This window comes from Mirounga angustirostris, unplaced genomic scaffold (genome assembly GCF_029215605.1).
Source record: "Mirounga angustirostris isolate CCGP_5_RB_7025 unplaced genomic scaffold, mMirAng1.0.hap1 SCAF_9, whole genome shotgun sequence".
In the NCBI taxonomy this organism is placed as follows: Eukaryota; Metazoa; Chordata; class Mammalia; order Carnivora; family Phocidae; genus Mirounga; species Mirounga angustirostris.
This window is the reverse complement of record NW_026991717.1, coordinates 128,969,762-128,982,880: the sequence shown is the minus strand read 5'-3', so window position 1 is coordinate 128,982,880 and position 13,119 is coordinate 128,969,762. Positions and strand designations below refer to the sequence as shown.

The 13,119-nt window shown below is 41.3% G+C and overlaps 1 protein-coding gene across 11 annotated transcripts in view; it reads left to right on the top strand.

Annotated features, from left to right (window-relative positions):
* The window catches only part of GALC (galactosylceramidase), a 61,694-nt gene extending 49,001 nt beyond the window's left edge, over positions 1–12,693 (top strand). For 6 of the 11 annotated variants that reach the window (XM_064571450.1, XM_045901357.3, XM_045901355.3 and 3 more), the window contains 4 exons: positions 159–339; positions 4,307–4,470; positions 5,887–5,963; positions 10,647–12,693. In XM_064571450.1, coding sequence (XP_064427520.1) covers positions 159–339; positions 4,307–4,470; positions 5,887–5,963; positions 10,647–10,901 — 677 coding nt within the window. In that variant the 3' untranslated portion in view covers positions 10,902–12,693. Of the gene's footprint in view, positions 1–158; positions 340–630; positions 801–4,306; positions 4,471–5,886; positions 5,964–10,646 lie in introns of those variants that run through there. The other 5 variants (XM_064571452.1, XM_045901358.3, XM_064571451.1 and 2 more) reach the window with 4 other exon arrangements.
* The last annotated feature ends 426 nt before the right edge of the window (positions 12,694–13,119 follow it).

The window sequence follows — 13,119 nt, the reverse complement described above, 5'->3', positions numbered from 1 at the left end:
AAAAATCAATCTCTTTATTAACCTAACTCCTAAACTTCTGCTTGTTATAAGTATCATTTACTTATTTAGGACTTTTCAAAAGTGTTTCAATATATGCCATAAAATATCAGAGAGGAGGATTTTATACTAACCAGAGAATTTAATTGTGTTCTGAACAGATTACCCATTTTTTAGTGAAGCTCCGAATTTTGCTGATCAGACTGGCGTCTTTGAATACTTTACGAACATTGAAGACCCTGGAGAGCATCGCTTCACGCTACGCCAAGTTCTCAATCAGCGGCCCATTACTTGGGCTGCTGATGCATACAACACCATCAGTATTATAGGAGATTACAAATGGTATATAAAATTGGTGTCCTTAATGTAGATCTAGCTGAAATAACCTTGTAATATTGTCAGGTACATTCTGAAGTGAAGACTTTTCAATGGTCTTCCTTGTACAAGAACTAAATGGGTGTGTGGTAATTGTTGAATGTCATGGCCACAAGCCAGCACGTGGTTATGCTGCCTCAGTGTCCTTCCCTCAGATTTGCCCAGTTTAATAGTGATTGCTACAGGAACAGATTGCTTTTAATATAGAAATTGAGGACTTTTGGATCCAGTTATAATTTAATACTTATTTATAAACAGGCTTTGTGATTTCTGTGTTGTTTTTGGTGTTGCTGGAGAGTTGATTTATTGATCTGGTGTTGCCACCTGCTGGATCCATTCTAGACTTACACCGTTTCAGCCTTCGTAGAAAATCTATTTGCCGGGTGACGGTAGATGGCAATAGTGAAAAGCAAATCAGCTTTTACTTGGTGAGTGAATTCAGCTCTTTTCTTCAGGCATTTGTTCAAGAGACAATGCGTATTTATTCTACACTTAAAACATAATGACAAACCAAAACTTCACCTTCCCTATTAAGTCAGTTGTGGGATTCTCATGTACTGACTTATTATACCTGTTTCAGGTGTTTCTTTTTTATTTTTTCTCTTAACTAGTATAATTCTGTAACACAGAAGTCAAGCATTCCAGGTTTAGTGGTAGTAACTGTTAACGCGAAGTCACCAGGCAGCCGTATCTATTACTTGGAAATTGGACCGGGCAGGGAAGGTAAATCTGAAAAGAGTCTTGACTTATTTATCTGTGGAATGCTGCACAAAGTCTTTATCCCTTCTCTATTGCCTTTCTCCCTATTAGAAATCCCAAATTCTAGTTCTAAGCTCTGCTGTAAGTCTTGAGACATTTTCAGTTACCCGGTTTCCGGAACCTGTACAGTACCATGGAGATTTATGGGTACAATGAAGAATGCTTGCCTAATTTAGGATAACTTTGCTGGCTTGTCTTTTTATACAGCAAAAATGCCATTTATCCCACATCTCTGTAGTAGACACTTTACCTTGGATTTTCTGATCGTGCCAGTGGGATGTGTGGTTTTTCATTTGCTACCTATGGTCTTATTATGAGACAGGTGGCTGGGTTTACTGGTCTAAGGGATGGGCCCCATTATTTTGGTTACCAGTTTGGAAGCCAGCCACCATAGAAAACCTTTAAGTTTCTGCAACAACTGTTATCCTCCTTGCTTGTGAATACTACAGAAGAGTGGCTTTCCCTGACAAACTCTTATTTCTGGCTGGGACTCTAGAAAAATCAAGAGACTCTTTAATTGTAGTAGAGAGGGGATAGAGCACTATTCAAAGAGTAACCAAACAACTTTATAACTTTGAAGATTTTGCATTATTTAAGTAGTAATGATCATCTTTACTGCTGCAGTGGGTAAGGGAGTGGGAGGGGGAAGCGGGGAAAGAGGGAAAGAGTGACATGGTTTGAATGAGAAAGAATGAGGAAAGAGCAGCGATACCCTTCAAGAAGGGACTATTTTCATCTTTCTTAGCCCTGCTTTCATTGTGCAACCGCCTGCTCGGGAATATGCAGTGACTGTCTCCAGCAACCCAGTCAGATCTACACGTCTATGCCTGACTTCCAAGACCCTTTCACATTTGGGCTCTTCCTATTTATTACGTTCTATTTCCCAATATTTGGGGATCTGTTCAGAGATCCCCACATGTGCCATGCTCATTTCTGTTTTCTGGCTGCAATCCCCCCTTACTGTAGGGAAAGGAGGGAGTGAAAACTCGATCATACTACCTACGGGTATGAGCCTCCCATAACTACCGATGGCAGAGTTATCATCCTCCCCACCTTATGGATTGGGAAACCAAGGCTTGAGGGTAAGATTTACCCAAGATCCCATACTTGTAAGTTCTAGAACTGGGGCGAGAGGCCAGGACTGTCTGGTGCTTAGCTTAGCCCATACCCTTGGGACTACCACCTCACAGTTTAATCATTGTCTCATTCCTAAGAGGAGGAGAGGGAGGATGAGGGTGGTTTACCTGTAGCGCTATTTTAAAGTCGGCTCTCAGTGTGCACATACTGTCATCAGTTCTTAGGATGTGTTTGCAGGGGGACTTCCTCGATCATCCTTAGATTTAGTTAAGTACCAGCACAGTAATTGGACTATAGAGGGTAGACTTTCCCAAAGGTACTCAAGACTTCCATCTTGTTAGTAAGCTTTGGTTGGGACCTGAGGACAATCACAAAATCACAGAATTACCTTTCACTGCACACATCCAAACTCTGCATCCTTTTGGTTAAATTTACTTAATGTACTGGCCAGTTTTTGTGTCCTCAGCACTACCAAGAGATTATGACTCTGGAAGACGAGACCACACTTTTATTCTGTTTCATTCATTGTCTTCGAAATCGTCTGCAAGTTCTGATGTGGGAATATTTATTCTGGAAAGGGATGTAAAAAAAGGAGGTTAGATCTTCTCCCACTCTGACTCTAAATAGAGTAAGTTTCTGGTGCTGACAGTTCTTACACTTCCGATGAACCAGAACAGAGGGAGGGGATGTATGGAGCAATGTTGATCCCTCATGGTTTCCTGCTGGGGACAGTCTACAGAGAGAAAAGCTCCCTCTACTTGGGAGGAGGTACAAGACAGATTGGGCTTTAGTTAACTTTGCATCTGATTTTCCTGTAAAGTAGCCCAGCTTTGATTAGATGATTCACTGTGGATTTTCCGGATTGTTGCACGTCTGTTGTAGCTACTTCTTTTTTTTATATTTTTCTTTACAAAGTAAAATCTTATTGTGCAAAATTCACTGATAAGAAACTGAGAAATATAAAAGCCACATCATTCTAGGTCTCTTTTCCCCCCATTTCCAAAATATATTTCTTGACATTCTTAGTTATATTTTAGGTAAATTGCTCGCTTTATTACTTGGCTTTGTGCAGGCTTTCTTTCCTGTTTGCAGTTAGAGTTTGAGTAGGAGGTATATTATTTTCAGAGATCATGTAGGTTTGGGGATGGTTGTATCATTGCAGAAGGCATCTAGTAGCATTTATAAGAGAAGCCTGGAGCAGAGCTCACTATTAAAGCTCTAGTAGTTTCTGGTTGGCTGAATTTTCCCCCTCCTTTGATGTACCCCTGTCAATCAGTAATGGCAGGCAGGGTTTTACTGTCCCTGTATGGACAGAGATGCTCCGTAGGGGAAAATGGCTCTCAGAGTAGGATTCCTGGACCAGGGGCACCAGCATCACCCGGGAATTTGTTAGACAGGCAGATTCAAGAGCCCCATCCCAAACCTACTGAATCAGACACTGTGGGGTGGGGCGAACAGACTGAATTTAATAAGCCCTCCAGGTGATGTCAGTGCTGTTCAAATTTGAAAACCTGCTGTAGAGTCAATATAGAGTTATCTCTGTGTTTGCAGAGAAATAATTTGAGATCTTTCTTCTGGAGTTTTTAAGTCTTGGTAGGGTTAAAGATAAAAATTAGCCCCAAAGTAGCTTATGTTCTCCTAGGGGCCCCTAGCTTTGCCTACACTGCTTCTCTTAGCTGATGGAAATTTAATAAACTTTCTTTGTTCTGAATTGAATGGATCTTTTATGTATTCCTAGGGAAAAAAAAAAAAGCCTTCTTTTAACATTATATTCTTAGGATGAGAAGTTGTTTTATTGTAGAGAGACAAGAAATGTGTTGAGACTTAAAAACAATAAATATTATTTTCCAGTAACATTAAAAGAGGCAATGAAATGACTTAACTTCAGCCACATAAAACTTAAAACTGTCATCAATGAAGATATTTTTTTTTCATCACTGAAGATTCTCGAAGCCCATCCCTGCTATAAGCACAGACTTAGCAAATCACATACTCACCTCAGTTAGAAGTCTGGAAGCGTGTGGCTGTGAAGGGACACGTTTGTGCGGCATCTGGAGCAGTACAATTAAGAGCGCTAACGAACAGTTTCATTCTGCAGGTCCAATCTGACTGTAACGTGTGATGTTTACATAGAGACTCCTGAGAAGGGAGGCGTGTTCATTGCCGGAAGAGTAAACAAAGGTGGTATCTTGATTAGAGGCGCCAGAGGAGTTTTCTTCTGGATTTTTGCAAATGGAACCTACAGAGTTACGGGTGATCTAGGTAAGTGACTTCTTCTGTAGCACATGACTCGCTATGAAATATGCCACGGTGAGCTTGTCACTTACTGTGTAATGAGAGAGCTTTACCTCAAGGGGCTTGTACGTCTAACTGCGAAGAGATGCAACACATGTAAGCACATGCAACACATGTAAATGATTCAAAATTGGAGAGTTAATTAGAGAGGCAGCTGGTTAAAGGAAATGGTGCAGAGTTTTTTCAGGTAGAGCCGAGCTAGGCTGTCAGGGTAGGATTTGCATAGATTGGGGTGAGGTGGATGTATAGGGACAGAATGGCCAGGAAACCCCATTAATAAAAAGCAAGACTGCAAGAGTGTGCTAGTGTGCTTATGGAAATACAAGGAGAAGGATGGGTCTGCTTTAAATGGAGAAATCCTGTTTCCCAACTTAGTTAATAACTTGAAAGCAGCTTGACTTTTTTCCATTCATCTTAAACAGCCCTTGTCTTATGTAGAATAGCGTTTTATCCAGGATAGGTGCTTAGAATGTGTCCGTGTAGAATTCTGTCCAATTCACTTTGGTGTTAGTACACCCCGCTCTGTTGAAACAGACCGTATTGGGGCTGCGTCTTCTTGATTCCTCGTCTCTTGGCTTCCCCCTGCATTTGTAAAAAATCTTCTCTCCTATAGTTTGCTACTCTTTGCCTCTTCCTAAGGTGGAAAGGGCTCCACAAGTAATAAAGAGTGGGTTATAAGGACACTAGAGTAAGATTGCAAAATCATAGCATGACCCATCTAGAATGTTCCTCAGTAATTGCCCAGTCCAATTGATTTTCCCAAAGGAGAGGTTAATTGAGAGGTTAATTGATTTGCCCAAAGTCTCAAAATGAGTTAGTAGCAGAACTGGAACCAGCAATTTACATCCAGGTCTTTAGTCCCCACTGTTCTTGTGTTTTAAACTGCCCACTCAACATCTTATTCTGGTTTCTTTCAGGCATTCAAATATAATCTATCCCCAAATTAACTCACTGTTTTCTCTCTCTAATTCTCAGTTCATGCTATTCCCATGTAACCAGTTACGCCAGCTAGAAATCTTATAGTGACCTTTGACCACTACTCCTTATTCTTTATATCCAATCCGATCGAGCGTAAATCTACGCCTGAACTGTAGAAGTTAACACATTATACTGTGGTTGGTTTGTAAGTTCATGTCACTGGTTCTCCTGTGAGCTCACATATGATATATGACTCAGAGTAGAATCCCAATACATGCTTGTGGAATGCATGCCTGAATGAAGGATGTTTTGTTTTAAATCAGTGGTAGATCTGGAAATGCAGATCTTTATTAAGGCTTACTTTACTACATACAAATGCTGCCTGAGAACCCCAACTGAGCTATGTAATTCTGTAATTTCAATTTTAAAAATATATCATGTTAGGATAATCTTTTTGTGTTGCAGCTGGATGGATCATATATGCTTTAGGACATGTTGACGTTACAGCAAAAACTTGGTATACACTCACATTAATTATTAAGGTAAGTATTGCTGATCGGAATGCCTGGAGGTAAAATATTCTTTTCTTATGCCTTTCTGGCATTTTCTGTTATCAGATGAGAGGGGAAAAGTGTGATGAATATAGTAATGGAAACAGGCAGAGAATCTGCCAGGATATCAGCAAACCAGCAGACCCCAGGGTGATACTGTGTGTCAGGGTAAACCCGCATGAGAACCACCAGCTATTGACTTTATCACTCCGCAGTTTTTTAAAATTTTGGTTCTGTTTTTTAAACTCAGGGGTAATTGGTAGATAGCCAATAATTGAATTATTTTTTTCCAAGTTGGCTGAACCAAGATTATAAATTGGAGCCTATAAATTTATTTCTGGTGGCTGAGAGTAACTGTTGGCGATAAGTACAATTTTTTAGAAGTTGGTTTCCGTGAATACTTTTGTCAAAGAAGATACCAGATTAATTGTAGGATCATGGCATCTAAAAATATTTGTCAAAATCCCTGGGCGATCATGAGTTATTGATGGACATGCATCCAAGGGATACTGTGTAGAAACTTCTGTGTAATGCACTGCTGCTGTCTGGCAATATGGTTCTTCTGTAAGTTGGTGTAGGTTAGGGGGCACCTGGGTGGCTCAGTCGTTAAGCATCTGCCTTCGGCTCAGGTCATGATTCCAGGTCCTGGGATCGAGCCCCGCATCGGGCTCCCTGCTCGGCGGGAAGCCTGCTTCTCCCTCTCCCACTCCCCCTGCTTGTGTTCCCTCTCTCGCTGTGTCTCTCTCTCTGTCAAATAAGTAAATAAAATCTTAAAAAAAAAAAAAAAAAAGTTGGTGTAGGTTAGAATAGCAGTTAAACATGGAAATCAGGTAACTTTTTCAAATTGTTCTCATCTCTTACCCAACCACCCAAAATGACAATACACGTTTTTCAGGCAGTAACAATATGTTCTGAGCATCTGGTTTGGGTGTGGCGTTGTGTATTTAACTCGGCCACACTCGATGGGCCCAGCTTTGTGCCCAGTTCTTCCCTTTCATGGCAAACAGAGGTGGTCTGGGCTGGCTTTACTTGCAGGTGGAGGGGAGGGTCTTTTACGTGCCTCTTGGGGCGCACATGTGCTGGTATTTGATTAGGCAGATAATTAGAAATGGAATTGCATTTTGAATTTTGACAGATCCTGCCCTATTGCTAGCCAAGCTGTATCCATTTTATAGCAGTTATAATAATATTTGATACTACCTATTTTTTAAAAAAAGATTTTATTTATTTATTTGACAGAGAGAGACAAAGCGAGAGAGGGAACACAAGCAGGGGGAGTGGGAGAGGGAGAAGCAGGCTTCCTTGCCGAGCAGGGAGCCTGATGCGGGGCTCGATCCCAGGACCCTGGGATCATGACCTGAGCCCAAGTCAGACACTTAACGACTGAGCCACCCAGCCTCCCCTTGATACTACCTATTTTTTTTTTTTTAAAGATTTTATTTATTTATTTGAGACAGAATGAGAGCGAGAGAGAGCATGAGAGGGGGGAGGGTCAGAGGGAGAAGCAGGCTCCCCGCCAAGCAGGGAGCCCGATATGGGACTCGATCCCGGGACTCCAGGATCATGACCTGAGCCGAAGGCAGTCGCTTTAACCAACTGAGCCACCCAGGCGCCCCGATACTACCTATTTTTAAGGATTGTTTTTCAAACTAATTGATATGATTTATATTTCCTTGATAATGAGGGAGCTTGCACCCCTTATGTTTATTGGTTATTTGTATTTTTCTCTCTTCTCTGAAGTTACCCATTCATATTCTTTCCTCATTTCTTACTGTTTTCTTTTTCTGATGGATTCATATGAATTTATTATATATTCTGAGTAGTGACCCGTTGTCTGTTACGTATGTCACAGATATTTTCTTCTGTCCTGTCATGTGTATTTTAATTTTGCTTATGGTATGTTTCATGAATAGAAGTTTTAAATTTTGGTTCTGTCAAATATTTCACTTTTTTTTTTTTTATTGTTTTTGTGTTTTATTTAAGAAGAACTTCACCTTTCTCAAGGTGAGGAACATTTTTTGTTCTCTAAACTAAACCAAGTTTAGGATTTTTTTATGTTAAAGTCTTTTTATTTTTATTTTTTTAAAAGATTTTATTTATTTATTTGACAGAGAGATCGAGAGAGAGCACAAGTAGGCAGAGCGGCAGGCAGAGGGAGAGGGAGAAGCAGGCTCTCTGCTGAGCAGGGAGCCCAATGTGGGGCTCGATCCCAGGACCCTGGGATCATGACCTGAGCTGAAGGCAGATGCTTAATCGACTGAGCCACCCAAGCGCCCCTGAAGTCTTTTTTTTTTTTAAAAGATTTTATTTATTTCGGGGGGGAGGGGCAGAGGCAGAGGAAGAGAGAGAATCCCAAGCAGACTCCCCACTGAGCACGGAGCCCCCACATGGGGCTAGATCCCAGCTGAAATCGTGACCTAAGCTGAAATAAGAGTCAGACGCCTAATCGACTGAGCCACCCGGGTGCCCCCATGTTGAAATCTTTAATATATCTGGAATTTACTTGTGAATCATAAGGGGGAAGAGCCCAGTATAATTTTTTTTTTAAATAAATGGATAGCCATCATCATTTATTACATAGACTGTCCTTTTGCCTATGATTTAACGGCCACCTTTTTGATGTAACAAATCATCACATGTGCATAGGTTATTTCTGAACTTTGTTCTTTATATTGCTTTGTCTTTTATTATCCAAAATCTTTGATTACATAGTTTACTCCCTTACTTCCTTCAGGTTCTTTCCTGACTACCTTGTATAAAACAGCCCCCATCTTCCTTTCTGCCCCTCTTCCCTTAGGGAATGAAGTGAGTGTTGTTAGCAGTAGGGATTTTTTTTTTTTAAGGTTTTATTTATTTATTTGACAGAGACACAGCGGGAGAGGGAACACAAGCAGGGGGAGTGGGAGAGGGAGAAGCAGGCTTCCCGCCAAGCACGGAGCCTGATGCGGGGCTGGATCCCAGGACCCCGGGATCACGACCTGAGCCGAAGGCAGACGCCTAACGACTGAGCCACCCAGATGCCCCAGCAGTAGGGATGTTTGAACCAGGCAGACCTGTGTGCATACTTCCTTGCTGACACCTGCTAACTTCCTGCAAGTTAGTCACCTCTTTGAGCTTCTGTTTCCTTATCTGTAAAAGGGGGATAACTTCTGTAAGGTTGTTTTAGGGTTAATGTTTTTATTCTTTCATTTAATACATGTCTATTAAGCACCTTGTATGTATACTTTACTAGGTGCTAGGGATGCAGCAGTGAACAAGACACACAAGGTTCCTGCTCTTCTAGAGCCTGTATTCTTCTAGGACACAGGTTGGCAAAGTCTTTATTTTAGGCTTTGTGAGCCATCTGGTCTGTGCAACTTTGCTCAACTCTGCTTGTGTCGTGAGAAAGCAACTACAGACAGTAGATAAATGAATGTGTGTGGCTGTGATTCCAATAACATTTTATTTGTAAAAATAGGTGGCTGGCCTGTGGGCCATAGATGGCTGCCTCCTGTTCTAAGACAGTAAAAAAACAAATCAGTCAATCAAATTGTGAAGAAAAAAATGGGACAATGAGACAAAGTAGCTCCCCTGTCTGGATTCTCTAGGTGGAGAGACCAGGGGAAGGGCTCTTGAAGTTGGTGCTCTTTGAGCTGAGATGTGCCTGGTGGGAGGAGCACTGGGCAGAGGACGCTGCTAGTGACTGGCCTGGTGTGAGGAGCAGCCTGGAGGGCGCCCCCAGCAGGCGGCCGTGGGGAGGGGATGAAGTGCAGCTAGGCTGTGTGACCTTGTATTGGCTCAGTGTTAATAGTCCCTATTGGCCCCTTTGAGGGCTGCAGAGAGCTGCGCATGTATATGGCAGTGGGAATGTGAGTTCCCTGAACGTGGAGTTGGAGAACTAAGATTCAGGTTCTAGCTCTGCTGGTGAATCTATGATTTTGACTTTTAGTCTCACATCTCCGTATCTCCCTCCATAAGATGAAAGAATGAAATTAAGGCCCATTGCATTGTAATTCTGTGACTTAAAAACAGATTTTATTTTGGTCCTTAGCCTAGTGCTTTGGATCTTTAGCTCTTTACCCTTTGAAATTAGCTACTTGTAAATGTTTAGCTGCAATTGATATGCTGTGAATATATGCTCATACACGTGCTAGAATAATGATAATAAGAGCTAGTGTTTATTATCTGCTGTATGCCAGGCACTTGGCTCTGCAGGAATGGCAGCTGTCTGAGGAAGTTATGTTTATCTTTCTCTGTCAGTGACCAATAAGTCATTTCTATAGATATTTTCCCTTCTTACCCCCTGATCTCCCCCCACCCCAATCATCAGTTTAACTGATGGTTACTATTTTTCTAACCTAAGGGTGGGCTCTTCGTGTGACTTTGAAGTGATATTCTGTACATGGGGACAAAAAGGACTTCAATAAATGGATGCTCTGGCTCCAGGAGCCACATCCAAAGAGCTGGTGGCTGTTAGACAACGTGTGTGCATGCAAGTACTTGTAAATTACAAATGTTTATTTTAGTGGGCTTTTGTCTAAAACTTTATGATGCTATGGAAAGTTTTACATTTCTGTTGGTTTTACAGCATCTCGGTGGGGTACAAGGAAATCCTGAGGTCTTCCTTGTGCCTTGAAAACTTTTTACATATGTAGATAAGAATTTCCTCTAAGAGAATTTTTCCTGTGTTTCCAGCTTTTGCTCAGACTGTGGAATTGTGTTTTGCCATGGTCTGAAGTGAGAAGGATGTTTGCTCCACTGACTAGATTGGCCGTACATATTAAGAAATGGACCTCAGAGAATCACTTTTATACGTCTTCAAGGGGTGCGTTTGTCTTTCCTCCAGGGCCGGTTCTCCTCTGGCATGCTGAACGGCAGGTATGTCTGGACGAACATCCCTGTGAGTTTCCCGAAGAATGGCTGGGCTGCCATTGGAACGCACTCCTTTGAATTTGCACAGTTTGACAACTTTCATGTGGAAGCCACAAGCTAATATTCACGGAGCACCATAGAACCACTCTCTGGGTTTTCTTTCTTTCTGGTTTTGGTTGAGAGCCAGTTCTTTTGATGGATCAATATATGAGCCTCTTGGAGGCCAACAATAGTGAAGAGTAAATGGGGAGAGAAATACATGTTTGCTTGATCTTCTGGAAGATATTTTTAGAACTAGTGCCCAGGGAAACCGATGAATCTTGAACATGACCTGATATGTCCCCTAAAATTCAAGCTGTGCAGCGGTCCTCTTGTGAGGCGTGGTTTGGGTGGTTCACACCTCGAAGGCTTGGCACTGATGCTGAGCTGGCTTTCTCCATCGCACGCGCAAGGGATCGTGTGGACGGCAGTAACCCGATCATCACAGACCGACTGTGTGTCTGAGTGAGTGGATGGCCTTGTCCGGAGGTCACACCACACCGTAGGGAGCTGAAGAACACTGGAAGTGCTGCTTTTTGAAAACCACTTCAACACATTAGTCTTAACACTCTAAAGAGTATTTTTTCTTTTCCTTTTTACGATGATGCTTTTGAATTATAGATATGATGAGTGGATGTGTCGTGATTGCAAAAATGCCTCACTAATAAACTACCTCTAAAGCTAGTCCTGCAGTAATCGATATGAGCAGATTAATTGGGTTATCTGCAGTTATTAATTCTTTTAAATCCAGCCTTTAGTCTTGTAACCCTTAAGACTCTCTGTGAACATTTCCCCAGGTGGCTGGAAGGAGGAAGAAAATCCCACATAGCCAGTGCTTTCCGTGGGTCTACAGATGAAGCTGGAGCAGTTTTCTTGTGTCTCGTGTCGTGGTGCCTCTCGCGGCCTTCTTCTGTGCTGCTGGCCATGGACTGACACAGCTAATGCATTCTCCTACCTTTGTGTGGGGAAGAAGGGGCACGCCAAGCTTCTGCTAGCTCATAGAATTGGATCATCCTTTAATATTCAGTGTGGTTAGATGCATTTATTTCATGAAAGTACAATGTGTTTATATTTGAGTGTGGGAGCATATTTCTCATGCAGTATAATTTACATCTAAGCATTAGTAGACCTCCTAGAAACAACTCCATTGTTCATGTCGATAACGTAAATTCTGGAATTCTCTAAAATGAAAGTTCAAAACTTCACTGGACTAATATTAGAATTTTGGTATTTGTAATGGTTTAACATAGGCTAAACTGAATGAAGTTTTGTATGTCTATTAAAGACAACAAGCTCGATATTATAATATATCAGATTATAGAGAAAATTTTTTAATTAAAACCAAGTCTAAGTGATTTCCACTTCAGGTCTCTACAGATTTTTTAAGTTAGCTTTATTGTGGTATAATTTACATACAATAAAATGTTCCCATTTTAAGTATACAGTTAAATGAGTCTTGATAAATGGATACACGCACAAAACCAACACCCCAACCAAGCTATGAACATTTCCATTACCCCAGAAAGTTCTCGTGTTGCACCTGAGCAATAATGTCTTCTCACCTGCCCCCATCTCAGATTTCTGTTGCTACTGATAAGTTTTCATTGTTCCAAAACATTATAGAAGTGGCGTCATACACTATGTACTCTTCTGTGAATGGTTTCTTTCATTCAGCATAATGCTTTTGAGATTTGTCTATGTTGCTATGTGTATCAATGGTTTGCTCCTTATTTCAAAGAATATTCCATTGTATGATTAAACCACAATTTGTCATTCTCTTCCCTCACTTTTTGGAATTCCAAATAAATCTGTTATGGACATTTGTGTACAAGTCTTTGTGTGGACATATGTTATCATTTCTTTTTTTTAAAGATTTATTTATTTTAGAGAGAGCAGGGGAAGGAGCAGAGGGAGAGTGAAAGAGAATCTCAAGCAGACTCCCTGCTGAGTCTGGAGCCTGACTCAGGGCTCGATCTCAGGAGCCCAATGTCATGACCTGAGCTGAAATCAAGAGTCGGACACTTAACCAACTGCATCACCCAGGTGTCCCTGTTTTCATTTAATACCAAAGAGTGAAACTGTTGGCTCTTTTGGGAAGTGTATGTATAAGTGTATAACTTTATAAGAAACTGCCAAACTGTTATCCAAAATGATTGTATGATTTTACACTCCGATCAGAAGTGTTGAGAGTTCCAGTTGCTCCACATTCTTTTCAATGCTTCATATTGTTATTCTTTCCAATTTTAGGTGTGTGGAT